At 41.7% G+C, this 26,838-nt stretch overlaps 1 protein-coding gene across 2 annotated transcripts in view; it reads right to left on the reverse strand.

The window, feature by feature from the left end:
• map4k5 (mitogen-activated protein kinase kinase kinase kinase 5) overlaps positions 1–26,838 on the reverse strand; it is a 113,413-nt gene that overhangs the window by 43,757 nt on the left and 42,818 nt on the right. For both annotated transcript variants that reach the window (XM_039009210.1, XM_039009211.1), the window contains 9 exons: positions 21,120–21,164; positions 20,901–20,943; positions 17,824–17,958; positions 16,238–16,313; positions 13,217–13,308; positions 11,036–11,077; positions 10,147–10,231; positions 9,505–9,584; positions 7,344–7,404 (listed from right to left, as the gene is read on the reverse strand). In XM_039009210.1, coding sequence (XP_038865138.1) covers positions 7,344–7,404; positions 9,505–9,584; positions 10,147–10,231; positions 11,036–11,077; positions 13,217–13,308; positions 16,238–16,313; positions 17,824–17,958; positions 20,901–20,943; positions 21,120–21,164 — 659 coding nt within the window. The remainder of the gene's footprint in view (positions 1–7,343; positions 7,405–9,504; positions 9,585–10,146; positions 10,232–11,035; positions 11,078–13,216; positions 13,309–16,237; positions 16,314–17,823; positions 17,959–20,900; positions 20,944–21,119; positions 21,165–26,838) is intronic.

The raw sequence follows: 26,838 nt of genomic DNA on the forward strand, positions 1-26,838 counted from the left end.
CAACCATATGAAGATCATCAAATGTAAGGGATTAATTTTATCTCTATTTCTGACTTGTGCAACTCTTCTACTTGACTGGTTACTGTTTGTAATGATTTGTCTGCTGGGCTATCTTCTCAAATAATCGTAAGGTATGCTTTCGCCGTAAAGCATTTTATAAAATCTGACACCGTGGTTGGATTCAAAAGAAGTTCATCTTTAAACCTATGTAAAATATGTTTTGTTTTCTGAATTTTTATAATGAGTATTTCTGTATTTGAATTTGGCGCCAGGCAGTTTCACTGGCTGTTGAAGAGGTGGGACGCTAACGTCTCACGTACCCAAGAGAGGTTAACCTTAACATAAAGGGCTGGGATCTGCTGGATGGGAGCTAGCTTGATGTTTAGATAGGGGTAAGGGTTACAAAATTCTGGGAACTTTCCCAAAATATCCAGGTTTTCCTGAAATCCTGGTTGGAGGATTCCTGGATTTCCTGCTTATCCCATTCTAATTCCAGGATTCTCCTAACTGGGATTTCAGGAAAACCTGGATATTTTGAGAAAGGTTTTTTGTTGTTATTTTTCACACCATTTTTATGATATCCAATTGCTAGTTATGACCTTGTCTCGTCGCTGCAACTCCCCAACAGGCTCGGGAGAGGCGAAGGTCGAGACACGCGTCCTCCGAAAGATGACCTGCCGTGCCGCTCTGCTTCTTAACACACTACTCGATTAACCCGGAAGTCGCTGTGGCAATGTGACGGAGGAAACACCGTTTGACTGACGACCGAAATCAGCTTGCAGATGCCTGGCTTTCCACAAGGAGTCGCTAGAGCGTGATGAGCGAAGGAAAGCCCCGCCGGTCAAACCGTCCCCTAACCCGGACGGTGGGATCGAACCCCAGGCTGTAGTGGCACTGCGCCACTCAGGAGGCCAGAATTTTAATGGAATTTTGCAACTCTAGTTATGGGTAATATACAATACAGGGTTGTAACTGTGACGCTGATGATGGTGATTACCTTCTGATGAAGCCGGTTAGTAGAATACCAAAATCAAGCCAGACCAGAGAAGAGAGCAGAGGAGAGGTGAGAAGGAGGGACAGAGTCCAAGAAATCATAGATTACATTTACTCTGAGCCGAGGCATAGGCCTAGTTTAACTTTATGGTAAGATACACAACAGTACAATTACGTTTACCCAGTAATAATTTACAATAAGTAAGAAATGCTTACTTTCACTTTCTTACAACAGAGCGGCGTGTAGAGATATTCAACAGTGGTTAAAACACAGATATACCAAACATGGTACATATTAGAGGCCTTCACGGGTCCATAAAATAAATGAACCTGGGGCTTTCCCTCCAGGCCCAATATGTATAATTATTATAAAATGTTTTATAGAGAGACCCCGTTCCCAACGGACAACGAGGCCCGTTCCGTATAGACCAGGTCGGATCCAGAGGAGATGCGAGAGAGATTTGAGAGGGAAGCAGCAGAAAAAAGTAAATTTTTAAGCTACTTTATTAACCGGAGCTGATAAAGTGGGATGGAGGAGGTAGAAAGTGGTGAAGCTCTAGCTAGGGTTGTGCTGTGAGTGTTTAAGCTACTGTGAGTGTTTAAGCTACTGTGAGTGTTTAAGCTACTGTGAGTGTGAGCAAATGACACGAGGAACAGGGGAGGGAGGGAGAAACAGCAAACAACCAAGCCGAATCACACTATAGCTTCCATAGCTAGGTTATTTATCATAAAATATGATGACGTAGTAGTACCTGTCTTGACTGTATCAAACTGGGAGAAGCTAGTTAAGCTAACTAGCTAGCTAGGCTAATTGAGGTTGCATGTGCTTTCTGGTCCGACACAGTTACTAACAACTACAACTCCATTCAGAATATAAAGTAGCAGACTACCTGTTGGCTCTTGGTCGTTGTAGCCTAACTTTTAATTCCATCTTCCATTGATTAGATATCTCCTAACTTTTGCCCCACACGGAGGCTCTATGACTGTAGTCTATTGGTTTATGATTGACCAAGAAAACATTACCACGCGCCACTCTGGTGAAACGCAAGAGTAGCGGCATAAATTACACATACCCGTGAGAAACAGATCCGATCCAGACCAGTGATATTATTTACAATTCTGTATCCGGACCCGCTCGGGTACCGGATCGGGTCTCGGGTACAGGTGGATGCGTGAAGACCTCTAGTACAGATGAGCTATATACATTGGGACATGCATAAACTAACTACAGTTTGAGTCTTTCTCAGAGAAAATGGTTCAATTCTACTTTCAGGTCTTACACTATATATACACAAAAGTATGGGGACACCCCTTCAAATTAGTGGATTCGGCCATTTCAGCCACAATCGTTGCTGACAAGTGAATAAAAATCGAGCACACAGCCATGCAATCTCCATAGACAAACATTGGCAGTAGAATGCCCTTATTTTTTTAAATATTATTTTTTAACTTTATTTAACTAGGCAAGTCAGTTAAGAACAAATTCTTATTTTCAATGACGGCCTAGGAACAGTGGGTTAAACTGCCTTGTTCAGGGGCAGAACGACAGATTTGTACCTTGTCAGCTCGGGGATTTGAACTTGCAACCTTTCGGTTACTAGTCCAACGCTCTAACCACTAGGCTACGCTGCCGTAGAGCTCAGTGACTTTGAAGAGCTCAGTGACTTTGAAGAGCTCAGTGACTTTGAAGAGCTCAGTGACTTTGAAGAGCTCAGTGACTTTGAAGAGCTCAGTGACTTTCAACGTGGCACCGTCATAGGATGCCACCTTTCCAACAAGTCAGTTCGTAAAATTTGTGCCCTTTAGAGCTGCCCTGGTCAACTGTAAGTGATGTTATTGTGAAGTGGAAACGTCTAGGAGCAACAACGGCTCAGCCGCAAAGTGGTAGGCCACACAAGCTCTCAGAACGGTACCGCTGAAGTGCGTAAAAATATAATCTGTCCTCGGTTGCAACACTCACTACCAAGTTCCAAACTGCCTCTGGAAGCAACATCCGTACAAGAACTTTGTCGGGGAGCTTCATGAAATGGGTTTCCATGGCCGAGCAGCCACACACAAGCGTAAGATCACCATGCGCAATGCCAAGCTTCGGCTGGAGTGGTGTAAAGCTCGCCGCCATTTGGTGTCTTAAGCAGTGGAAACGCGTTCTCTGGAGTGATGAATCACGCTTCTCCATCTGGCAGGCCAACGAACTAATCTGGGTTTGGCGGATGCCAGGAGAATGGTACCTGGCCCAATGCAGTGCCCTACTGTAAAGTTTGGTGGTGGAGGAATAATGGTCTGGGGCTGTTTTTCATGATTTGAGCTAGGCCCCTTAGTTCCAGTGAAGGGAAATCTTAACAATACAGCATACAATGTCATTCTAGAAGATTCTGTGCATCCAACTTTGTGGCAACAGTTTGGGGAAGTCCCTTTCCTGTTTCAGCATGACAATGTCCCCGTGCATAAAGCGAGATCCATACAGAAATGGTTTGTTGAGATTGGTGTGGAGGAACTTGACTGGGCTGCACAGAACTCAATCCCATCGAACACCTTTGGCAAGAATAGGAACCAGGCCTAATCGCCCAAACATCAGTACCCGACCTCACTAATGCTCTTGTGGCTGAATGGAAGCAAGTCCCCTCAGTAATGTTCCAACATCTAGTAGAAAGCCTTCCCAGAAGAGTGGAGGCTGTTATAGCAGCAAAAGAGGGGACCAACTCCATATTAAAATGACCATGATTTTGGAATGAGATGTTAAGACGAGTAGGTGTCCACATACTTTTGGTCATGAGGTGTATCATCTGTCCACAACTATCTACATTGCTACTGTAACCAGGAGTCTTTACAACCACTGGTCAATACAAAACGCCATATTTATTCCACACAGCAGTAGGCCATAAAGACAGGAATCACAATAAAATGCAGTCAAGCGCTTCTTATAAGGGTTTTCATCAAAAAGCTTCTACTTCTGGTCTATAGATAGCTATGAGGTGATTGTATTTACAGTATGGTGTGTAGATACCAGGTAAGGGAATTGTTCCTGTAGAATAGTTATGAGGTAATGGTATTTCCAGTCAGATAACAGCAAAACAAAGCAGCAGGTTATCATAGCTTGATACCGCCTCACAGACAGACAGCAGGTTGTCGTGGTACCTGTATCTGTCCTACTGACTCACCTGACAGACAGCAGGTTGTCGTGGTACCTGTACCTGTCCTACTGACTCACCTGACAGACAGCAGGTTGTTGTGAAACCTGTCCTACTAACTCACCTGACAGACAGCAGGTTGTCATGATACCTGTCCTACTGACTCACCTGACAGACATCAGGTTGTTGTGGTACCTGTATCTGTCCTACTGACTCACCTGACAGAGACATCAGGTTGTCATGATACCTGTATCTGTCCTACTGACTCACCTGACAGAGACAGCAGGTTGTTGTGAAACCTGTCCTACTGACTCACCTGACAGACAGCAGGTTGTTGTGGTACCTGTATCTGTCCTACTGACTCACCTGACAGAGACATCAGGTTGTTGTGGTACCTGTATCTGTCCTACTGACTCACCTGACAGAGACATCAGGTTGTTGTGGTACCTGTATCTGTCCTACTGACTCACCTGACAGAGACATCAGGTTGTTGTGGTACCTGTATCTGTCCTACTGACTCACCTGACAGAGACATCAGGTTGTTGTGGTACCTGTATCTGTCCTACTGACTCACCTGACAGACAGCAGGTTGTTGTGGTACCTGTATCTGTCCTACTGACTCACCTGACAGAGACAACAGGTTGTCATGATACCTGTCCTACTGACTCACCTGACAGACAGCAGGTTGTTGTGGTACCTGTATCTGTCCTACTGACTCACCTGACAGAGACATCAGGTTGTTGTGGTACCTGTATCTGTCCTACTGACTCACCTGACAGAGACATCAGGTTGTTGTGGTACCTGTATCTGTCCTACTGACTCACCTGACAGAGACAACAGGTTGTTGTGGTACCTGTATCTGTCCTACTGACTCACCTGACAGAGACATCAGGTTGTTGTGGTACCTGTATCTGTCCTACTGACTCACCTGACAGACAGCAGGTTGTCGTGGTACCTGTACCTGTCCTACTGACTCACCTGACAGACAGCAGGTTGTCATGATACCTGTATCTGTCCTACTGACTCACCTGACAGAGACATCAGGTTGTTGTGGTACCTGTATCTGTCCTACTGACTCACCTGACAGACAGCAGGTTGTCGTGGTACCTGTACCTGTCCTACTGACTCACCTGACAGACAGCAGGTTGTCATGATACCTGTATCTGTCCTACTGACTCACCTGACAGAGACAGCAGGTTGTTGTGGTACCTGTATCTGTCCTACTGACTCACCTGACAGAGACAACAGGTTGTCATGATACCTGTATCTGTCCTACTGACTCACCTGACAGAGACAACAGGTTGTCATGGTACCTGTATCTGTCCTACTGACTCACCTGACAGAGACATCAGGTTGTTGTGGTACCTGTATCTGTCCTACTGACTCACCTGACAGAGACAGCAGGTTGTTGTGGTACCTGTATCTGTCCTACTGACTCACCTGACAGAGACATCAGGTTGTTGTGGTACCTGTATCTGTCCTACTGACTCACCTGACAGAGACAGCAGGTTGTTGTGGTACCTGTATCTGTCCTACTGACTCACCTGACAGAGACAGCAGGTTGTTGTGGTACCTGTACCTGTCCTACTGACTCACCTGACAGACAACAGGTTGTCATGATACCTGTCCTACTGACTCACCTGACAGAGACAACAGGTTGTCATGATACCTGTATCTGTCCTACTGACTCACCTGACAGAGACAACAGGTTGTTGTGGTACCTGTATCTGTCCTACTGACTCACCTGACAGAGACAACAGGTTGTCATGATACCTGTATCTGTCCTACTGACTCACCTGACAGAGACAACAGGTTGTCATGATACCTGTATCTGTCCTACTGACTCACCTGACAGAGACAGCAGGTTGTTGTGGTACCTGTATCTGTCCTACTGACTCACCTGACAGAGACAACAGGTTGTTGTGGTACCTGTATCTGTCCTACTGACTCACCTGACAGAGACAACAGGTTGTCATGATACCTGTCCTACTGACTCACCTGACAGAGACATCAGGTTGTTGTGGTACCTGTATCTGTCCTACTGACTCACCTGACAGAGACAACAGGTTGTCATGATACCTGTCCTACTGACTCACCTGACAGAGACAACAGGTTGTCATGATACCTGTATCTGTCCTACTGACTCACCTGACAGAGACATCAGGTTGTTGTGGTACCTGTATCTGTCCTACTGACTCACCTGACAGAGACAACAGGTTGTCATGATACCTGTCCTACTGACTCACCTGACAGAGACATCAGGTTGTCGTGGTACCTGTATCTGTCCTACTGACTCACCTGACAGAGACATCAGGTTGTTGTGGTACCTGTATCTGTCCTACTGACTCACCTGACAGAGACAACAGGTTGTTGTGGTACCTGTATCTGTCCTACTGACTCACCTGACAGAGACAACAGGTTGTCATGGTACCTGTATCTGTCCTACTGACTCACCTGACAGAGACAACAGGTTGTTGTGGTACCTGTATCTGTCCTACTGACTCACCTGACAGAGACAACAGGTTGTTGTGGTACCTGTATCTGTCCTACTGACTCACCTGACAGAGACAACAGGTTGTTGTGGTACCTGTATCTGTCCTACTGACTCACCTGACAGAGACAACAGGTTGTCATGATACCTGTATCTGTCCTACTGACTCACCTGACAGAGACATCAGGTTGTTGTGGTACCTGTACCTGTCCTACTGACTCACCTGACAGACAACAGGTTGTCATGATACCTGTCCTACTGACTCACCTGACAGAGACAACAGGTTGTCATGATACCTGTATCTGTCCTACTGACTCACCTGACAGAGACAACAGGTTGTTGTGGTACCCGTATCTGTCCTACTGACTCACCTGACAGAGACATCAGGTTGTTGTGGTACCTGTATCTGTCCTACTGACTCACCTGACAGAGACATCAGGTTGTTGTGGTACCTGTATCTGTCCTACTGACTCACCTGACAGACAGCAGGTTGTTGTGGTACCTGTATCTGTCCTACTGACTCACCTGACAGAGACATCAGGTTGTTGTGGTACCTGTATCTGTCCTACTGACTCACCTGACAGAGACATCAGGTTGTTGTGGTACCTGTATCTGTCCTACTGACTCACCTGACAGAGACAACAGGTTGTTGTGGTACCTGTATCTGTCCTACTGACTCACCTGACAGACAGCAGGTTGTTGTGGTACCTGTATCTGTCCTACTGACTCACCTGACAGAGACATCAGGTTGTTGTTGATGATGTAGAGCCAGGTACACTTCCTGGGGAACAGCTAGAAGGGGAACATAACACAATAAAGGACATTCAATACTGTTGAAATAGAACAATTCGGCAGTAGACAGCACACTATTTCATGGATTCAGACCTACAGTAACTAAGACTAAGCCTTTAAGATGAGGTAAAAATGAGCGTAGACATGTTTATAGCTATATTTATTAAGGATGGGCATCTTTCCCTTTCAAGACGATTCGTATCTAGCTCGATACATGGGCTCCGATACGATACAGGAACGATACGTTTTAGTTTGAAACGTCAGTTACAAAATAACTATGACCACAGCCAAAGAATATATATAGCGAAACTTTGTCTTTCACCTCCATCTCCTAAATCAGATGGTTTTGACCAGTTTTTTACAGAGTGATCTTCTCTTCGGCCATACAGTGTACACCTCACCAAAAGTAATCGCTGTCCTCGTTAGGAAATGATCAACTTTTACCCTGTATATCTAAAAAAATGACCATATATATACACCGAGTATAGAAAACATTTGGAACACCTGCTCTTTCCATGACAGACCGACCAGGTGAAAGCAACGATCCCTTATTGATGTCACTTGTTAAATCCACTTCTATCAGTGTAGATGAAGGAGACAGGTTCAAGATGGATTTTTAAGCCTTGTGACACAATTGAGAATGTGTGCCCATTCAGAGGGTGAATGGGCAAGACAAAATATTGAAGTGCCTTTGAACGGGTTACGGTAGTAGGTGCCCGGCGCACCGGTCTGTGTCAAGAACTGCAACATAATGGTGGAAAAAGTACAACAGTTTAAAAAAGATACCTTAATACAAAATGACACAAGTAAAAGTGAAAGTCACCCAGTAAAATACTACTTGAGTAAAAGTCTAAAAGTATTTGGTTTTTATATATACTTATCAAAAGTAAATGGAATTGATCAAATGTACTTAAGTATCAAAAGTAAAAATATAAAAAAATTCCTTATATTAAGCAAACCAGACGGTACAATTGGATGTATATTAAAAATACATCATCATATTTTTTTAAAGTTTAATATTGACAGATAGCCAGGGGCACACTCCAACATAATTTACAAAACGAAGCATGTGTTTAGTGAGTCCTTCAGATAAGAGGAAGTAGGGATGACCAGGGGTGTTCTTTTGAATTGGACCATTTTCATGTCAATGTAACGAGGACTTTTGGGTGTCAGGGAAAATGTATTTTCTTTAGGAATGTAGTGAAGTAAAAGTTGGCAAAAAATATAAATAGTAAAGTACAGATACCTCCCCAAAAACTACTTAAGTTGTACTTTAAAGTATTTTTACTTAAGTACTTTTCACCACTGCTGCAACGCTATAACCTAGCAAATTACACACACTACCGTTCAAAAGTTTGGGGTCACTTAGAAATGTCCTAGTTTTTGAAAAAACACTTTTTTATTTTGTCCATTAAAATAACATCAAATTGATCAGCAATACAGTGTAGACATTGTAAATGATTTCTAAGTGACCCCAAACGGTCGCGTAGGTTGTCACCCAACTAACAAAAGCCTAATATCACCCTAGCCATTTTAGCATTTCAATGCTAAAGGTGGCGTGCAGATGTGCAAGATCAGGAACGGGGCAGTCCACCTCGCGTTGGTCAGCGTCGCAAAGCCGGGTACAGCGCGCCTAGGCTACTGACGTCGCCCGGGGTTTTGTTTCGGCACGCAAAAATGCCTTGTAGATCAACGACTGTCAACAGTTACATGCAGTTAGGACACTGGAGGAGAGGACGCATCAGTTGTCACAAGAGATGAGGTCTTATCCTGAAGGTATGTAATACGAGCTAAACTTTTTAGTGAACCGGCGATTCGTAACGGTTTCAAAACATTTTCTGACCGATGCACGCTACATTTGGATCGGTTTTGGGATACACTTGTATCTTAAACATTAGAAATCGGGGACCGACGCGCATCGGGTGAATCGTTCCTTCCCTCATATTTCCGAGTGGGTTTTATTAGTGCTGTGCCTCCCACCGTATTAAAGACTACAGACGATAATATGCGTTATCAGTTTGGTCCTATATATTTATGGTTCAACAAGACACAGTGGATTTTATTAGTGTCAAAGCGACATGTTAACCCATGTGTTCCTACCTGTTCCATGGTGGCTTCATGAAGCTCATTCAGGTTGAGGGTGTAAATACCATCCTCTGTCCCAAATATAAGGTACTGGTCTGGAAAACAGGAGAAAGATGTTGAATTGTCTGTGACACATACTCCCTCTCTGTAACACGTGTGTGTGTGTGTACAGTAGTTTGTGTGTACGTGTGTGTATACACTAGTGTGTGTGTGTGTGTGTGTGTGTACAGTAGTTTGTGTGTGTGTGTGTACAGTAGTTTGTGTGTGTGTGTGTGTGTACAGTAGTTTGTGTGTGTGTGTGTGTGTACACTAGTGTGTGTGTGTGTGTGTGTGTGTGTGTGTGTGTGTGTGTACAGTAGTTTGTCTGTGTGTGTGTGTGTACAGTAGTTTGTGTGTGTGTGTGTGTGTGTACACTAGTGTGTGTGTACAGTAGTTTGTGTGTGTGTGTACACTAGTTTGTGTGTGTGTGTACACTAGTTTGTGTGTGTGTGTGTGTGTACACTAGTGTGTGTGTGTGTGTACACTAGTGTGTGTGTGTGTGTGTGTGTGTGTGTACACTAGTGTGTGTGTGTGTGTGTGTGTGTGTGTGTGTGTGTGTGTGTGTGTGTGTGTGTGTGTGTGTGTGTGTGTGTGTGTACAGTAGTTTGTGTGTGTTACCTTTGGTATCCGGGTGTATCCACGACGTGGCACAGTTGATTTTCAGTGGACAGCCATCAAACACTTTGGAGAAACAGGCCCCCATCTAGAGTAGTGATGACACAAATATCAACAAACCGGGGTTCAGAGAGTTCATCTCCACCCAAAGTTGGTCTGGAAGATAGTAACCAGAGACGACATTCTGACCAGAGTAACCAGAGACGACATTCTGACCAGAGACGACATTCTGACCAGAGTAACCAGAGACGACATTCTGACCAGAGCAACCAGAGACGACATTCTGACCAGAGACGACATTCCGACCAGAGCAACCAGAGACGACATTCCGACCAGAGCAACCAGAGACGACATTCCGACCAGAGTAACCAGACGACATTCTGACCAGAGTAACCAGAGACGACATTCCGACCAGAGTAACCAGAGATGACATTCTGACCAGAGTAACCAGAGACGACATTCTGACCAGAGCAACCAGAGACGACATTCTGACCAGAGTAACCAGAGATGACATTCTGACCAGAGTAACCAGAGACGACATTCTGACCAGAGACAACATATGTACATATTCTTATTCCATCCCTTTACTTAGATTTGAGTGCATTAGGTAGTTGTTGTGGAATTGTTAGATATTACTAGTTAGATACTGCTGCACTGTCGGAACTAGAAGCACAATCATTTCACTACACTCGCAATAACATCTGCTAACCATGTGTACGTGACAAATAAAATTTGATCTGATCTAGGGACGACACAAGGGTAGCGTTCCAAATGGCACCCTATTCCCTATATAGTGTTGTACTTCATAAAGCTCTGGTCAAAAGCAGTGCACTATAAAGGGAATAGGGTGCCATTTGGAACACAACAGACTTGTCCACATGGGGTCACTCACCAGGACTTTAGGAGTGGGTGGCAGGCCGTTGATAGCTGGTTTCTGAGGAGAAACAAATAGACACACATTAGACTGGATGAAGAGTGGAGGACATACGAAGTAATGCCGCAAAAAACACTATCGTTTTGATCCGAGCTGGTTTGCCAAGCACCGTTTTAAAATGTTCATCTGTTGACTTCAAGCAACCTTTTCTTGTTTTAAGCAAGTTGTGATTTAATTATGTCAATATTAGCTACAGTGGTTAGCTAGCTTGGAGGAAGTATTGAGTGGTTGTGTGCATTGCGTCGGTACACTTAGCTAGCTACCATAGCCTACATTGCATATGAAGTGAGACTGGTTCATGACATTTCCTGTTTTTGTTGTCACTCCTGTTGGCTCCCCTACGTAGGGGCTCGTGCTCTTCGATTGAAGTTGTTGACGAGCATTGCGATACTACAAGTAGAATATGTAGGTTCGGCTCTACCGGGTCGGCACGCAGTAGGTACCGCTTATATTCTAGCAAGAGAGAAGCACCTGTCAGCAGTCAGATTTTGTGTGTGTTTAATGCTTTATAAACCCAACTACTGTCGCTAACCTCAGCACTGTGGGGGGGGGGGAAAAACCAGTCAGGCTCTGACCCAAATGGAAACCTATTCCCTATATATCTGTCCCAAATGGAAACCTATTCCCTATATATCTGTCCCAAATGGAAACCTATTCCCTATATATATCTGTCCCAAATAGAAACCTATTCCCTATATATCTGTCCCAAATGGAAACCTATTCCCTATATATCAGTCCCAAATGGAAACCTATTCCCTATATATCTGTCCCAAATGGAAACCTATTCCCTATATATCTGTCCCAAATGGAAACCTATATATCAGTCCCAAATGGAAACCTATTCCCTATATATCTGTCCCAAATGGAAACCTATTCCCTATATATCTGTCCCAAATGGAAACCTATTCCCTATATATATCTGTCCCAAATAGAAACCTATATATCAGTCCCAAATGGAAACCTATTCCCTATATATCTGTCCCAAATGGAAACCTATATATATTATCTATGCATAGTCACTTTAATAACTCTACCTACATGTACATATTACCACAATTACCTCGACATCGGTGCCCCCACACATTGACTCTGTACTGGTACCCCCTGTTTATAGCCCCGCTATTGTTATTTACTGCTGACATGAGGTCAAAGGAATTGTCTGTAGATGCCCCAAGACAGGATTGTATCAAGGCACATATCTGGGGAAGGGTACCAACACATTTCTGCAGCATTGAAGGTACCCAAGAACACAGTGGCCTCCATCATTCTTAAATGGAAGAAGTTTGGAACCACAAAGACTCTTCCTAGAGCTGACCTCAACTCTTTGGCCTGAATGTCAAGCGTCACGTCTGGAGGAAACCTGGCACTATCCCTACGGTGAAGCATGGTGGTGGCAGCATCATGCTGTGGGGATGTTTTACAGCGGCAGGGACTGGGAGACTAGTCAGGATCAAGGGAACGATGAACTAAGCAAAGTACAGAGAGTTCCTTGATGAAGTCCTGAGCGCTCTGGAGCAGGTTCTCAGACTGGGGCGAAGGTTCACCTTCCAACAGGTCAACGACCCGAAGCACACAGCCAAGACAATGTAAGAGTGGGTTCGGGACAAGTCTCTTTATGTCCTTGAGTGGCCCAGCCAGAGCTCGGACTTCAACCTGATCGAACATCTCTGGAGAGACCTGAAAATAGCTGTGCAGCAATGCTCCCCATCCAACCTGACAGAGCTTGAGAGGATCTGCAGAGAAAATGGGAGAAACTCCCCAAATACAGGTGTGCCAAGCTTGTAGCGTCAAACCCAAGAAGACTCAAGGCTGTAAATCGCTGATAATGAGGATTTTTATTTTTTTAATCAATTTTAGAATAAGGCTGTAACTTCTGAACACTTTCCGAAGGCTCTGTATGTTCTGAACTTGGTGGTTTCTTCATAACTTCCATTCTACTCAAACCACTTCAAACTCAAGATGGGGGATATGGTGAGATCTGACATGAAATCTTCTAGACTGCCTATTTTGTTTGTACAAAATAAATAAATATCTATATATATATGTTACCTGAGATAATATGACTGTGACATATTTCGATTGCTCTGCCATATACATCGTCACATACCAAATACAAATCACATAGATAAATAGCCTCACAGGGTAGTCTTTCTTCTCCTTCCTCTGTGGTCGGCTGGGAGGAGTCTTGGGACTGTCCCCGTTCACACCTCCTCCATCACAGTCTTCATGTTCTGGGGACAGAGACAAGTTACATGTACATTTGATATTCTAGTAATTTAGCACAGGGGTTCCGCAGGGGGTGAGTGGCAAGATAGATAGATATAGGACTATCTATATATATCTATCGCTCATATATATATATATATATATATATATATATATATATATATATATATATATATATACACTGCTCAAAAAAATAAAGGGAACACTAAAATAACACATCCTAGATCTGAATGAATAAAATATTCTTATTAAATACTTTTTTCTTTACATAGTTGAATGTGCTGACAACAAAATCACACAAAAATTATCAATGGAAATCAAATTTATCAACCCATGGAGGTCTGGATTTGGAGTCACACTCAAAATTAAAGTGGAAAACCACACTACAGGCTGATCCAACTTTGATGTAATGTCCTTAAAACAAGTCAAAATGAGGCTCAGTAGTGTGTGTGTGGCCTCCACGTGCCTGTATGACCTCCCTACAACGCCTGGGCATGCTCCTGATGAGGTGGCGGATGGTCTCCTGAGGGATCTCCTCCCAGACCTTGACTAAAGCATCCGCCAACTTTTTGATTTGGAGTCACACTGGAAAGTGGAAAACCACACTACAGGCTGATCCAACTTTGATGTAATGTAATGTCCTTAAAACAAGTCAAAATGAGGCTCAGTAGTGTGTGTGGCCTCCACGTGCCTGTATGACCTCCCTACAACGCCTGGGCATTGTGTGGACAGGTGTCTTTTATACAGGTAACGAGTGGAGAACAGGAGGGCTTCTTAAAGAAAAACTAACAGGTCTGTGAGAGCCGGAATTCTTACTGGTTGGTAGGTGATCAAATACTTATGTCATGCAATAAAATGCAAATGAATTACTTAAAAATCATACAATGTGATTTTCTGGATTTTTTTTTAGATTCCGTCTCTCACAGTTGAAGTGTACCTATGATAAAAATTACAGACCTCTACATGCTTTGTAAGTAGGAAAACCTGCAAAATCGGCAGTGTATCAAATACTTGTTCTCCCCACTGTATATATAGGTCTATCTATCTGTATGTATATATATATATATATATAGGTCTATCTATATCTATCTCTCTATGCGCATTCGGTAAGAATTCAGACCTTGAATTTTTCCACATTTTGTTATGTTACATCCTTATTCTTAAATGGACCAAATTGTTTTTAATGTTTCAATCTACACACAATACCTATTTTTCTGAAAATGTATAAAAAAGAACACACTATCACATAAGTATTCAGAACCTTTTACTCAGTACTTTGTTGAAGCACCTTTGGCAGCGATTACAGCCTCGAGTGTTCTTGGGTATGACGCTACAAGCTTGGCACACCTGTACTTGGGAACGGTACAGGCTGGTGGCTGTTGTGTGGGGGAATGTTGTTCTGGCACAGTTTAGGCTTAAGCATGGACCAACATCCCTGTGGAAGAATTCAGGCTGTTCTGGAGGCAAAGCGGGGTCCGACCCAGACACTAGATGGGTGTACCTAATAAACTGTCCAGTGAATATATCTACAGTACACTACAAGCACAGTTAGACACAACTTCTTACCTTTGGATATGTTTGAATTACTGACGAATACGTTGTTTGAATAACTGATAGCTTGGAAGAGAAGAGAGTATGCTAACCTTAATTTAACCCTTAAACGCATGGGAATTTATCTATTTGGATAGGGCTAAATATACATGCTTTTCTTACAGAAGAAATATGAAATGCAAGGTATCAATTAAAAGAAAACAGTTTGGAGATTATGGGAAAATTATTTTACTAATCTGACACCATTGATTTTATGTGCATTTAAACTTTTACAGTACAGTAAATTTACTGTACATTTACAGTACTTTTACAGTACTTTTACTGTATTTTTTGCCGCATTTGTTGATAATTAAATCTGACAACAACTCTCGATACATTGGGTAACATGAGACTATTCATGGTTAATTTGGGGTAGGTGCAACATAAGACAAACTAAAGACAAGTGAGAGGTCTAACTGGCGTCTCCAAGTGGCCACACACACACACACACACCTCTCCAAAAAGCGTGCACAGTTCCATCGTAATTTCAATACACTTTTATGACTTCAACTATAAAAAAGGTGCTATTTTAAGCTCTCCTAGCTTCGCTTTTGAGCAACTAGAGCAAGCAGACTCGTAGTTGTTTTGAACACAGCCCTGCATCCCTGCCAACAGTTACTGTTGTTGTTTATGCATTCCAAACTCTGCCCATTATAAATCACTATCTGGGTCTGGTGGGCATCATTTCAAAGCGTATTCTATTGCCAACATGATTTGCTAAGTTACAAAAATACGATCTTACAGTTTTAGGCTTTCAACAAGGTCAATTCAGAGAAACAGATCTTAAAAATTTAGGTGAGCGTAGAATAGAACCACGAGAGCATTGGGATGCTTTTGTTCCCTGACGAATTTCTTCACACTATCACAAAACAGGCTCATTTCTATTCAGAATGACCCAGGGTCCGCCCCCGTGTCATCTTGTAGGTGTACATCAAGCAGTGATAATACACTTTGACACTATATGACATAAGTTTAACGATATGGATGAATGTGAAGTGCACATTTGGCGTGCTTGTATGACGTCAAAACGGTATTTATTATATTCCTCAACGTCTCATCTTTCAGAATACATCGAGAGTCCTCTTTAATTTATAGCATTTCCACCTCACTCAGAAAAAGAAAAAAAGTTGGCCAATTAGTGGGAGTGCGGCGACGAAGTCCACAACGTCCGTCAGTCAAAACCCATACAGCGCTGTGAAGCAGAGACCTCTCTGAAGTCACGTATAGCACACACACTGTACAGCCACTGCGTTTCCAATTCACGCGCCTATTAGTACAACAGAAATCTGCCATTTTCAACCAGTACACGTGTACGGGTGTAAAGATCTGTGTGTTTTAACTCACCAGGGTCCGAGGCTGTGGACAGTATACCAGGACTACTAACGCTGGCTGACAGGTAGTCAGGAGAGGGGTGCTCCACCTAACAATTACAATAACTTTAATTAACTCAAATTTGTGTAGCATTTTAGGCAACACAACATCATTGAAACACAGAATATCATATACAGTGTATTCGGAAAGTATTCAGACCCCTTGACTTATTCCACATTTTGTTACGTTACAGCCTTATTCTAAAATGGATTAAATACCCCAAAAAATCCTCAATCAACACACAATAAGGATAAAAAGGATTTTTTAAATTTTAATTTTACCAAATCTATTACAAACAAAAAACAGAAATACCTTATTTACATAAGTATTCAGGCCCTTTGCTATGAGACTCTAAATTGAGTTCAGGTGCATCCTGTTTCCATTGATCATCCTTGAGATGTTTCTACAACTTGATTGGAGTCCACTTGTGGTAAATTCAATTGATTGTACATAATTTGGAAAGGCACACACCTGTCTATATAAGGTCCCACAGGTGACAGTGCACGTCAGAGCAAAAACCAAGCCATGAGGTCAAAGGTATTGTCTGTAGAGCTCCGAGACAGGATTGTGCCGGCGCACAGATCTGGAGAAAGGTACCAAAACATTTCTACAGCATTGAAGGTTCTCAAGAACACAGTGGCCTCCATCATTTATTAAATGGAAGAAGTTTGGAACCACCAAGACTCTTCCTAGAGCTGGCCGCCTGGCCAAACTGAGCAATCGGGGGAGAAGGGCCTTGGTCAGGGAGGTGACCAAGAACCCGACGGTCTCTCTGACAGAGCTTCAGAGTTCTTCTGAGGAGAAGGTTGTCCTTCTGGAAGGTTGTCCCATCTCCGCAGCAAACCACCAATCAGGCCTTTATGGTAGAGTGGCCAGACAGAAGCCACTCCTCAGTAAAAAAGACACATGACAGCCTGCTTGGAGTTTGCTAAAAGGCACCTAAAGATTCTCTGGTCTGATGAAACCAAGACTTAACTATTTGGCGTGACTGCCAAGCATCACGTCCGGAGGAAACCTGGCACCATCCCTACGGTGAGGCATGGTGGTGGTAGCATCATGCTGTGGGGATGTTTTTCAGCGTCAGAGACTGGGAGACAGGATTGAGGGAAAGATGATCGGAGAAGAGTACAGAGAGATTCGGAAAGTAGCTGTACGGCGACGCTCCCCATCCAACCTGACAGAGCTTGATAGGCTCTGCAGAGAAGATTAAGGGATAAACTCCCCAAATACAGGTGTGCCAAGCTTGTAGCGTCATACCCAATAAGATTCGAGGCTATAAATCACTCACAAAGGTGCTTCAACAAAGTACTGAGTAAAGGGTCTGAATACTTATGTAAGTGTGTTTTTTTAAATACATTTGCAAAAAATTCATAAAAAAAAAAAAAATTGCTTTGTCATTATGGGGTAGTGTGTGTAGATTGATGAGGGGAAAAAACAAACCAATTTTAGAATAAGTCTAACGTAGCAAAATATGGAAAAAGTAAAGGGGCCTGAATACTTTCCAAATGCACTGTATTGTCAACCAGTGTAATAGAAAAAGCCATCAAACAAACACATACCTTGTTGCCCTGCTCTGGGGTGCTCAGTCTCCGGGGGACCAGGCCTGGGCTGCTCTCTGAGCCCGGGAACCTTCTCACCGTCAGACACCGCTCATCACTCAGACCTAGCTCATCTGACAAACTGTTCAGATGAGGCTGGGGAGGTGAGAAGTGGAGAGAGAGGAAGACAGGAGAGGGAGAATTGAGGAAGTAGTATATGTTGAAACCCCAGTATATATTGAAACCCCAGTATTAATTGAAACCCCAGTATAAATTGAAACCCCAGTATAAATTGAAACCCCAGTATAAATTGAAACCCCAGTATAAATTGAACCCCTAGTACATATTGAACCGCCAGTACATATTGAAACCCCAGTATATATTGAAACCCCAGTATATGTTGAAACCCCAGTATATGTTGAAACCCCAGTACATATTGAAACCCCAGTATGAAACCGCAGTATATATTGAAACCCCAGTATATATTTAAATTGAAACCCCAGTATATATTGAAAACCCAGTATGAAACCCCAGTATAAATTGAAACCCCAGTATATATTGAAACCCCAGTATATATTGAAACCCCAGTATATATTGAAACCCCAGTATATATTTAAATTGAAACCCCAGTATATATTGAAAACCCAGTATGAAACCCCAGTATATGTTGAAACCCCAGTATATATTGAAACCCCAGTATATGTAGAAACCCCAGTATATGTAGAAACCCCAGTATATGTAGAAACCCCAGTATGAAACCCCAGTATGAAACCCCAGTATGAAACCCCAGTATATGTAGAAACCCCAGTATATGTAGAAACCCCAGTATAAATTTAAACCCCAGTATATGTAGAAACCCCAGTATAAATTTAAACCCCAGTATATATTGAAACCCCAGTATATGTTGAAACCCCAGTATATATTGAAACCCCAGTATAAATTTAAACCCCAGTATATGTAGAAACCCCAGTATAAATTTAAACCCCAGTATATGTAGAAACCCCAGTATATGTAGAAACCCCAGTATATATTGAAACCCCAGTATATGTAGAAACCCCAGTATATATTGAAACCCCAGTATAAATTGAAACCCCCGTATAAATTGAAACCCCCGTACATATTGAAACCCCCGTACATATTGAAACCCCCGTACATATTGAAACCCCCGTACATATTGAAACCCCCGTACATAGTGAAACCCCAGTATATGTTGAAACCCCAGTATATGTTGAAACCCCAGTATATGTAGAAACCCCAGTATATGTAGAAACCCCAGTATATGTAGAAACCCCAGTATATATTGAAACCCCAGTATATGTTGAAACCCCAGTATATATTGAAACCCCAGTATATGTAGAAACCCCAGTATATGTAGAAACCCCAGTATATGTAGAAACCCCAGTATATGTAGAAACCCCAGTATATGTAGAAACCCCAGTATATGTAGAAACCCCAGTATATGTAGAAACCCCAGTACATATTGAAACCCCAGTATGAAACCGCAGTATATATTGAAACCCCAGTATATATTGAAAACCCAGTATGGAACCCCAGTATAAATTGAAACCCCAGTATATATTGAAACCCCAGTATATATTGAAACCCCAGTATATATTGAAACCCCAGTATATGTTGAAACCCCAGTATATGTAGAAACCCCAGTATATGTTGAAACCCCAGTATATGTAGAAACCCCAGTATGAAACCCCAGTATATGTAGAAACCCCAGTATGAAACCCCAGTATATATTGAAACCCCAGTATATATTGAAACCCCAGTATATATTGAAACCCCAGTATATATTGAAACCCCAGTATATATTGAAACCCCAGTATATGTAGAAACCCCAGTATATGTAGAAACCCCAGTATATGTAGAAACCCCAGTATATGTAGAAACCCCAGTATATGTAGAAACCCCAGTATATGTAGAAACCCCAGTATATGTAGAAACCCCAGTATATGTAGAAACCCCAGTATATATTGAAACCCCAGTATATGTAGAAACCCCAGTATATATTGAAACCCCAGTATATGTTGAAACCCCAGTATATGTTGAAACCCCAGTATAAATTTAAACCCCAGTATATGTAGAAACCCCAGTATATGTAGAAACCCCAGTATAAATTTAAACCCCAGTATATGTAGAAACCCCAGTATATGTAGAAACCCTAGTATATATTGAAACCCCAGTATATGTTGAAACCCCAGTATATGTTGAAACCCCAGTATATGTAGAAACCCCAGTATATGTAGAAACCCCAGTATATATTGAAACCCCAGTATATGTTGAAACCCCAGTATAAATTTAAACCCCAGTATATGTAGAAACCCCAGTATATGTAGAAACCCCAGTATATGTAGAAACCCCAGTATAAATTTAAACCCCAGTATATGTAGAAACCCCAGTATATGTAGAAACCCCAGTATAAATTGAAACCCCAGTATATGTAGAAACCCCAGTATATGTTGAAACCCCAGTATAAATTTAAACCCCAGTATATGTAGAAACCCCAGTATATATTGAAACCCCAGTATATATTGAAACCCCAGTATATGTAGAAACCCCAGTATAAATTGAAACCCCAGTATATGTAGAAACCCCAGTATATGTTGAAACCCCAGTATAAATTTAAACCCCAGTATATGTAGAAACCCCAGTATATATTGAAACCCCAGTATATATTGAAACCCCAGTATATATTGAAACCCCAGTATATGTAGAAACCCCAGTATAAATTGAAACCCCAGTATATATTGAAACCCCAGTATATGTAGAAACCCCAGTATAAATTGAAACCCCAGTATATGTAGAAACCCCAGTATATGTTGAAACCCCAGTATAAATTTAAACCCCAGTATATGTAGAAACCCCAGTATATGTAGAAACCCCAGTATATGTTGAAACCCCAGTATAAATTTAAACCCCAGTATATGTAGAAACCCCAGTATAAATTTAAACCCCAGTATATGTAGAAACCCCAGTATATGTTGAAACCCCAGTATATATTGAAACCCCAGTATAAATTGAAACCCCAGTATATATTGAAACCCCAGTATATATTGAAACCCCAGTATATGCAGTGAATAAGAATTTACCTTTGGCGGTAGAGGTGGTGGGATTCCATGCTTGAGGGTTGACCTAGAATTGGAGAAGACCAGACAGTCAGGCAGGGTGTGTGTGTGTGTGTGTGTGTGTGTGTGTGTGTGTGCGTGCGTGCGTGCGTGCGTGCGTGCGTGCGTGCGTGCGTGCGTGCGTGCGTGCGTGTGTGCGTGCGTGCGTGCGTGCGCGTACTCGTGTACGTTGGCAGCACTTACAGCTCCACGTCTTCAAAGGCGTCCTCCAGATGGGCCATATGTCCCCTGGGGCAAGACAGAGAGAATGACAGATCAGAGGGAGGAGAAGAGAACAGAGAGGGGAGGAACAGGGAGGTCAGAGAGGGGAGGAACAGGGAGGTCAGAGAGGGGAGGAACAGGGAGGTCAGAGAGGGGAGGAACAGGGAGGTCAGAGAGGGGAGGAACAGGGAGGTCAGAGAGGGGAGGAACAGGGAGGTCAGAGAGGGGAGGAACAGGGAGGTCAGAGAGGGGAGGAACAGGGAGGTCAGAGAGGGGAGGAACAGGGAGGTCAGGGCTGAGAGGAACAGTGAGGTCAGGGCTGGGGGGGGGGGGGTGTAATGTTACCACCAGGGTTGTGGTCAATTCCATTTCAATTCCAGTCAATTCAGAAAGTAAACCAAATTCCAAATCTACAAGTATTGAAGAGAATTGGGATGTCAGTGTACTTCCTGAACTGACTGGAATTGAGCCCAACCCTGGTTTCCATGATGATGCTTATGAAGTAAATGACTCGTTCCTCAGAGAGAATAGAAGCCTGGGCCCTCTGTGACTCAGAGAGAATAGGAGCCTGGGGCCTTATTTATATATGTTGCGTATGTACAAAATATACCCCAAAACATGAGCACGCCAGTTCACAGAAAAGTTGGCATTTATAAAAATGTAACTTGACGTGAGAATGTGCTTAGCTTTCCGCAAACCTTAGACCATGCGTACGCACAGTTTGTAGTGGTTGAAGTATTGCATTGCAGCAGGAAGTAGACTAGTATTTTGTAGTGGTTGAAGTATTGCATTGCAGCAGGAAGTAGACTAGTATTTTGTAGTGGTTGAAGTATTGCATTGCAGCAGGAAGTAGACTAGTATTTTGTAGTGGTTGAAGTATTGCATTGCAGCAGGAAGTAGACTAGTATTTTGTAGTGGTTGAAGTATTGCATTGCAGCAGGAAGTAGACTAGTATTTTGTAGTGGTTGAAGTATTGCATTGCAGCAGGAAGTAGACTAGTATTTTGTAGTGGTTGAAGTATTGCATTGCAGCAGGAAGTAGACTAGTATTTTGTAGTGGTTGAAGTATTGCATTGCAGCAGGAAGTAGACTAGTATTTTGTAGTGGTTGAAGTATTGCATTGCAGCAGGAAGTAGACTAGCATTTTGTAGTGGTTGAAGTATTGCATTGCAGCAGGAAGTAGACTATTATTTTATGCAATTTGGTATATGACAAGCTACTTCATAAAAACAAAACAGGTAATAACAAGATGCATACATTTTTTATAGATATTTTCCCCTTTATTTTGACAGGGATTGACGCTGAGGCCAAGGTCTCTTTTCCATTTGCCGTTAGTGTTTTTTTTATTTTATTTTTTATCTTTGCATTCTAAACTAGTTAGATATGGGCATCTATTTCTCATTTAATTTCTATAATCATTGCAGAATAAATTCATCTTTTCGGATAGTGATGGTTTCATACTGGTGAAGTAGCCTACAGGCATAGAACGTGCCATCTCTTTAATTGGACCCACTTTACAGTAGTAAATAGATCAACTACTGCAAGTATTTTTGCTTTATGCGAACCGGAGTGCAGTTTAAAGACAGAACAGTAGATGTTTTTAACGACTGTACGTCTGAATAGCCTGCTGTCATTTCTAACGTCTCAAGTAAACAATATTTAATTTTAGAAACATAATAAATTCCTAATCTTTTCTGGCCATGTTGGATTCATATTTCCAAAGAAGCGTCAGCCTACTACAACTTACCATGCGCATCTCATTTAAACTGGGTCTATTAGATCGGCTACTAGTTCAAGTATTTTGTGACTCTGAAAGGGAGCGCGGTTTATAACACAGTAGAATTTAACAGATGAACAGACAGTTGATCTTGTGTGTAGACTACCACTGTAACTAGTTTACATATTGGTTCTAAGTGTGTAGGCTACTACTGTAACTAGTTTACATATTGGTTCTCAGTGTGTAGGCTACTACTGTAACTAGTTTACATATTGGTTCTAAGTGTGTAGGCTACTACTGTAACTAGTTTACATATTGGTTCTCAGTGTGTAGGCTACCACTGTAACTAGTTTACATATTGGTTCTAAGTGTGTAGGCTACTACTGTAACTAGTTTACATATTGGTTCTAACTGTGTAGGCTACTACTGTAACTAGTTTACATATTGGTTCTAAGTGTGTAGGCTACTACTGTAACTAGTTTACATATTGGTTCTAAGTGTGTAGGCTACTACTGTAACTAGTTTACATATTGGTTCTAAGTGTGTAGGCTACCACTGTAACTAGTTCACATATTGGTTCTAAGTGTGTAGCCTACTACTGTAACTAGTTTACATATTGGTTCTAAGTGTGTAGGCTACTACTGTAACTAGTTTACATATTGGTTCTCAGTGTGTAGGCTACTACTGTAACTAGTTTACATATTGGTTCTAAGTGTGTAGGCTACCACTGTAACTAGTTTACATATTGGTTCTAAGTGTGTAGGCTACTACTGTAACTAGTTTACATATTGGTTCTAACTGTGTAGGCTACTACTGTAACTAGTTTACATATTGGTTCTAAGTGTGTAGGCTACTACTGTAACTAGTTTACATATTGGTTCTAAGTGTGTAGGCTACTACTGTAACTAGTTTACATATTGGTTCTAAGTGTGTAGGCTACCACTGTAACTAGTTCACATATTGGTTCTAAGTGTGTAGCCTACTACTGTAACTAGTTTACATATTGGTTCTAAGTGTGTAGGCTACTACTGTAACTAGTTTACATATTGGTTCTCAGTGTGTAGGCTACTACTGTAACTAGTTTACATATTGGTTCTAAGTGTGTAGGCTACTACTGTAACTAGTTTACATATTGGTTCTCAGTGTGTAGGCTACTACTGTAACTAGTTTACATATTGGTTCTAAGTGTGTAGGCTACCACTGTAACTAGTTCACATATTGGTTCTAAGTGTGTAGGCTACCACCGTAACTAGTTCACATATTGGTTCTAAGTGTGTAGGCTACCACTAACTAGTTTACATATTGGTTCTAAGTGTGTAGGCTACTACTGTAACTAGTTTACATATTGGTTCTAAGTGTGTAGGCTACCACTGTAACTAGTTTACATATTGGTTCTAAGTGTGTAGGCTACCACTAACTAGTTTACATATTGGTTCTCAGTGTGTAGGCTACCACTAACTAGTTTACATATTGGTTCTCAGTGTGTAGGCTACCACTAACTAGTTCACATATTGGTTCTAAGTGTGTAGGCTACTACTGTAACTAGTTTACATATTGGTTCTAAGTGTGTAGGCTACCACTGTAACTAGTTTACATATTGGTTCTAAGTGTGTAGTCTACCACTGTAACTAGTTTACATCCTGTTGGTTCTAACTGTGTAGGCTACTACTGTAACTAGTTTACATATTGGTTCTAAGTGTGTAGGCTACCACTGTAACTAGTTCACATATTGGTTCTAAGTGTGTAGCCTACTACTGTAACTAGTTTACATATTGGTTCTAAGTGTGTAGGCTACCACTGTAACTAGTTTACATATTGGTTCTCAGTGTGTAGGCTACTACTGTAACTAGTTTACATATTGGTTCTCAGTGTATTGGCTACCACTGTAACTAGTTTACATCCTGTTGGTTCTCAGTGTGTAGGCTACCACTAACTAGTTTACATATTGGTTCTCAGTGTGTAGGCTACCACTAACTAGTTCACATATTGGTTCTAACTGTGTAGGCTACTACTGTAACTAGTTTACATATTGGTTCTAAGTGTGTAGGCTACCACTGTAACTAGTTCACATATTGGTTCTAAGTGTGTAGGCTACTACTGTAACTAGTTTACATATTGGTTCTAAGTGTGTAGGCTACCACTGTAACTAGTTCACATATTGGTTCTAAGTGTGTAGGCTACCACTGTAACTAGTTTACATATTGGTTCTAAGTGTGTAGTCTACCACTGTAACTAGTTTACATCCTGTTGGTTATAACTGTGTAGGCTACTACTGTAACTAGTTTACATATTGGTTCTAAGTGTGTAGGCTACCACTGTAACTAGTTCACATATTGGTTCTCAGTGTGTAGGCTACTACTGTCACTAGTTTACATATTGGTTCTAACTGTGTAGGCTACCACTGTAACTAGTTTACATATTGGTTCTAACTGTGTAGGCTACCACTGTAACTAGTTTTACATCCTGTTGGTTCTCAGTGTGTAGGCTACCACTGTAACTAGTTTACATATTGGTTCTAAGTGTGTAGGCTACCACTGTAACTAGTTTACATCCTGTTGGTTCTAAGTGTGTAGGCTACTACTGTAACTAGTTTACATGTTGGTTCTCAGTGTGTAGGCTACTACTGTAACTAGTTTACATATTGTTTCTAAGTGTGTAGGCTACTACTGTAACTAGTTTACATATTGGTTCTAAGTGTGTAGGCTACCACTGTAACTAGTTTACATATTGGTTCTCAGTGTGTAGGCTACCACTGTAACTAGTTTACATATTGGTTCTAAGTGTGTAGGCTACCACTGTAACTAGTTTACATATTGGTTCTCAGTGTGTAGGCTACCACTGTAACTAGTTTACATATTGGTTCTAAGTGTGTAGGCTACCACTGTAACTAGTTTACATATTGGTTCTAAGTGTGTAGGCTACCACTGTAACTAGTTTACATCCTGTTGGTTCTAACTGTGTAGGCTACTACTGTAACTAGTTTACATATTGGTTCTAACTGTGTAGGCTACTACTGTAACTAGTTTACATCCTGTTGGTTCTAAGTGTGTAGGCTACTACTGTAACTAGTTTACATGTTGGTTCTAACTGTGTAGGCTACTACTGTAACTAGTTTACATATTGGTTCTAACTGTGTAGGCTACTACTGTAACTAGTTTACATATTGGTTCTAAGTGTGTAGGCTACCACTGTAACTAGTTTTACATCCTGTTGGTTCTCAGTGTGTAGGCTACTACTGTAACTAGTTTACATATTGGTTCTAAGTGTGTAGGCTACCACTGTAACTAGTTTACATATTGGTTCTCAGTGTGTAGGCTACCACTGTAACTAGTTTACATATTGGTTCTAAGTGTGTAGGCTACTACTGTAACTAGTTTACATATTGGTTCTAAGTGTGTAGGCTACCACTGTAACTAGTTTACATATTGGTTCTAAGTGTGTAGGCTACTACTGTAACTAGTTTACATATTGGTTCTCAGTGTGTAGGCTACCACTGTAACTAGTTTACATCCTGTTGGTTCTCAGTGTGTAGGCTACCACTAACTAGTTTACATATTGGTTCTCAGTGTGTAGGCTACCACTAACTAGTTTACATATTGGTTCTCAGTGTGTAGGCTACCACTAACTAGTTCACATATTGGTTCTAAGTGTGTAGGCTACTACTGTAACTAGTTTACATATTGGTTCTAACTGTGTAGGCTACCACTGTAACTAGTTTACATATTGGTTCTAAGTGTGTAGGCTACTACTGTAACTAGTTTACATATTGGTTCTCAGTGTGTAGGCTACCACTGTAACTAGTTTACATATTGGTTCTAAGTGTGTAGGCTACTACTGTAACTAGTTTACATATTGGTTCTAAGTGTGTAGGCTACTACTGTAACTAGTTTACATATTGGTTCTAAGTGTGTAGGCTACCACTGTAACTAGTTTACATATTGGTTCTAAGTGTGTAGGCTACCACTGTAACTAGTTTACATATTGG

The sequence above is a fragment of the Salvelinus namaycush genome, chromosome 15 (assembly GCF_016432855.1).
Source record: "Salvelinus namaycush isolate Seneca chromosome 15, SaNama_1.0, whole genome shotgun sequence".
NCBI lineage: Eukaryota > Metazoa > Chordata > Actinopteri > Salmoniformes > Salmonidae > Salvelinus > Salvelinus namaycush.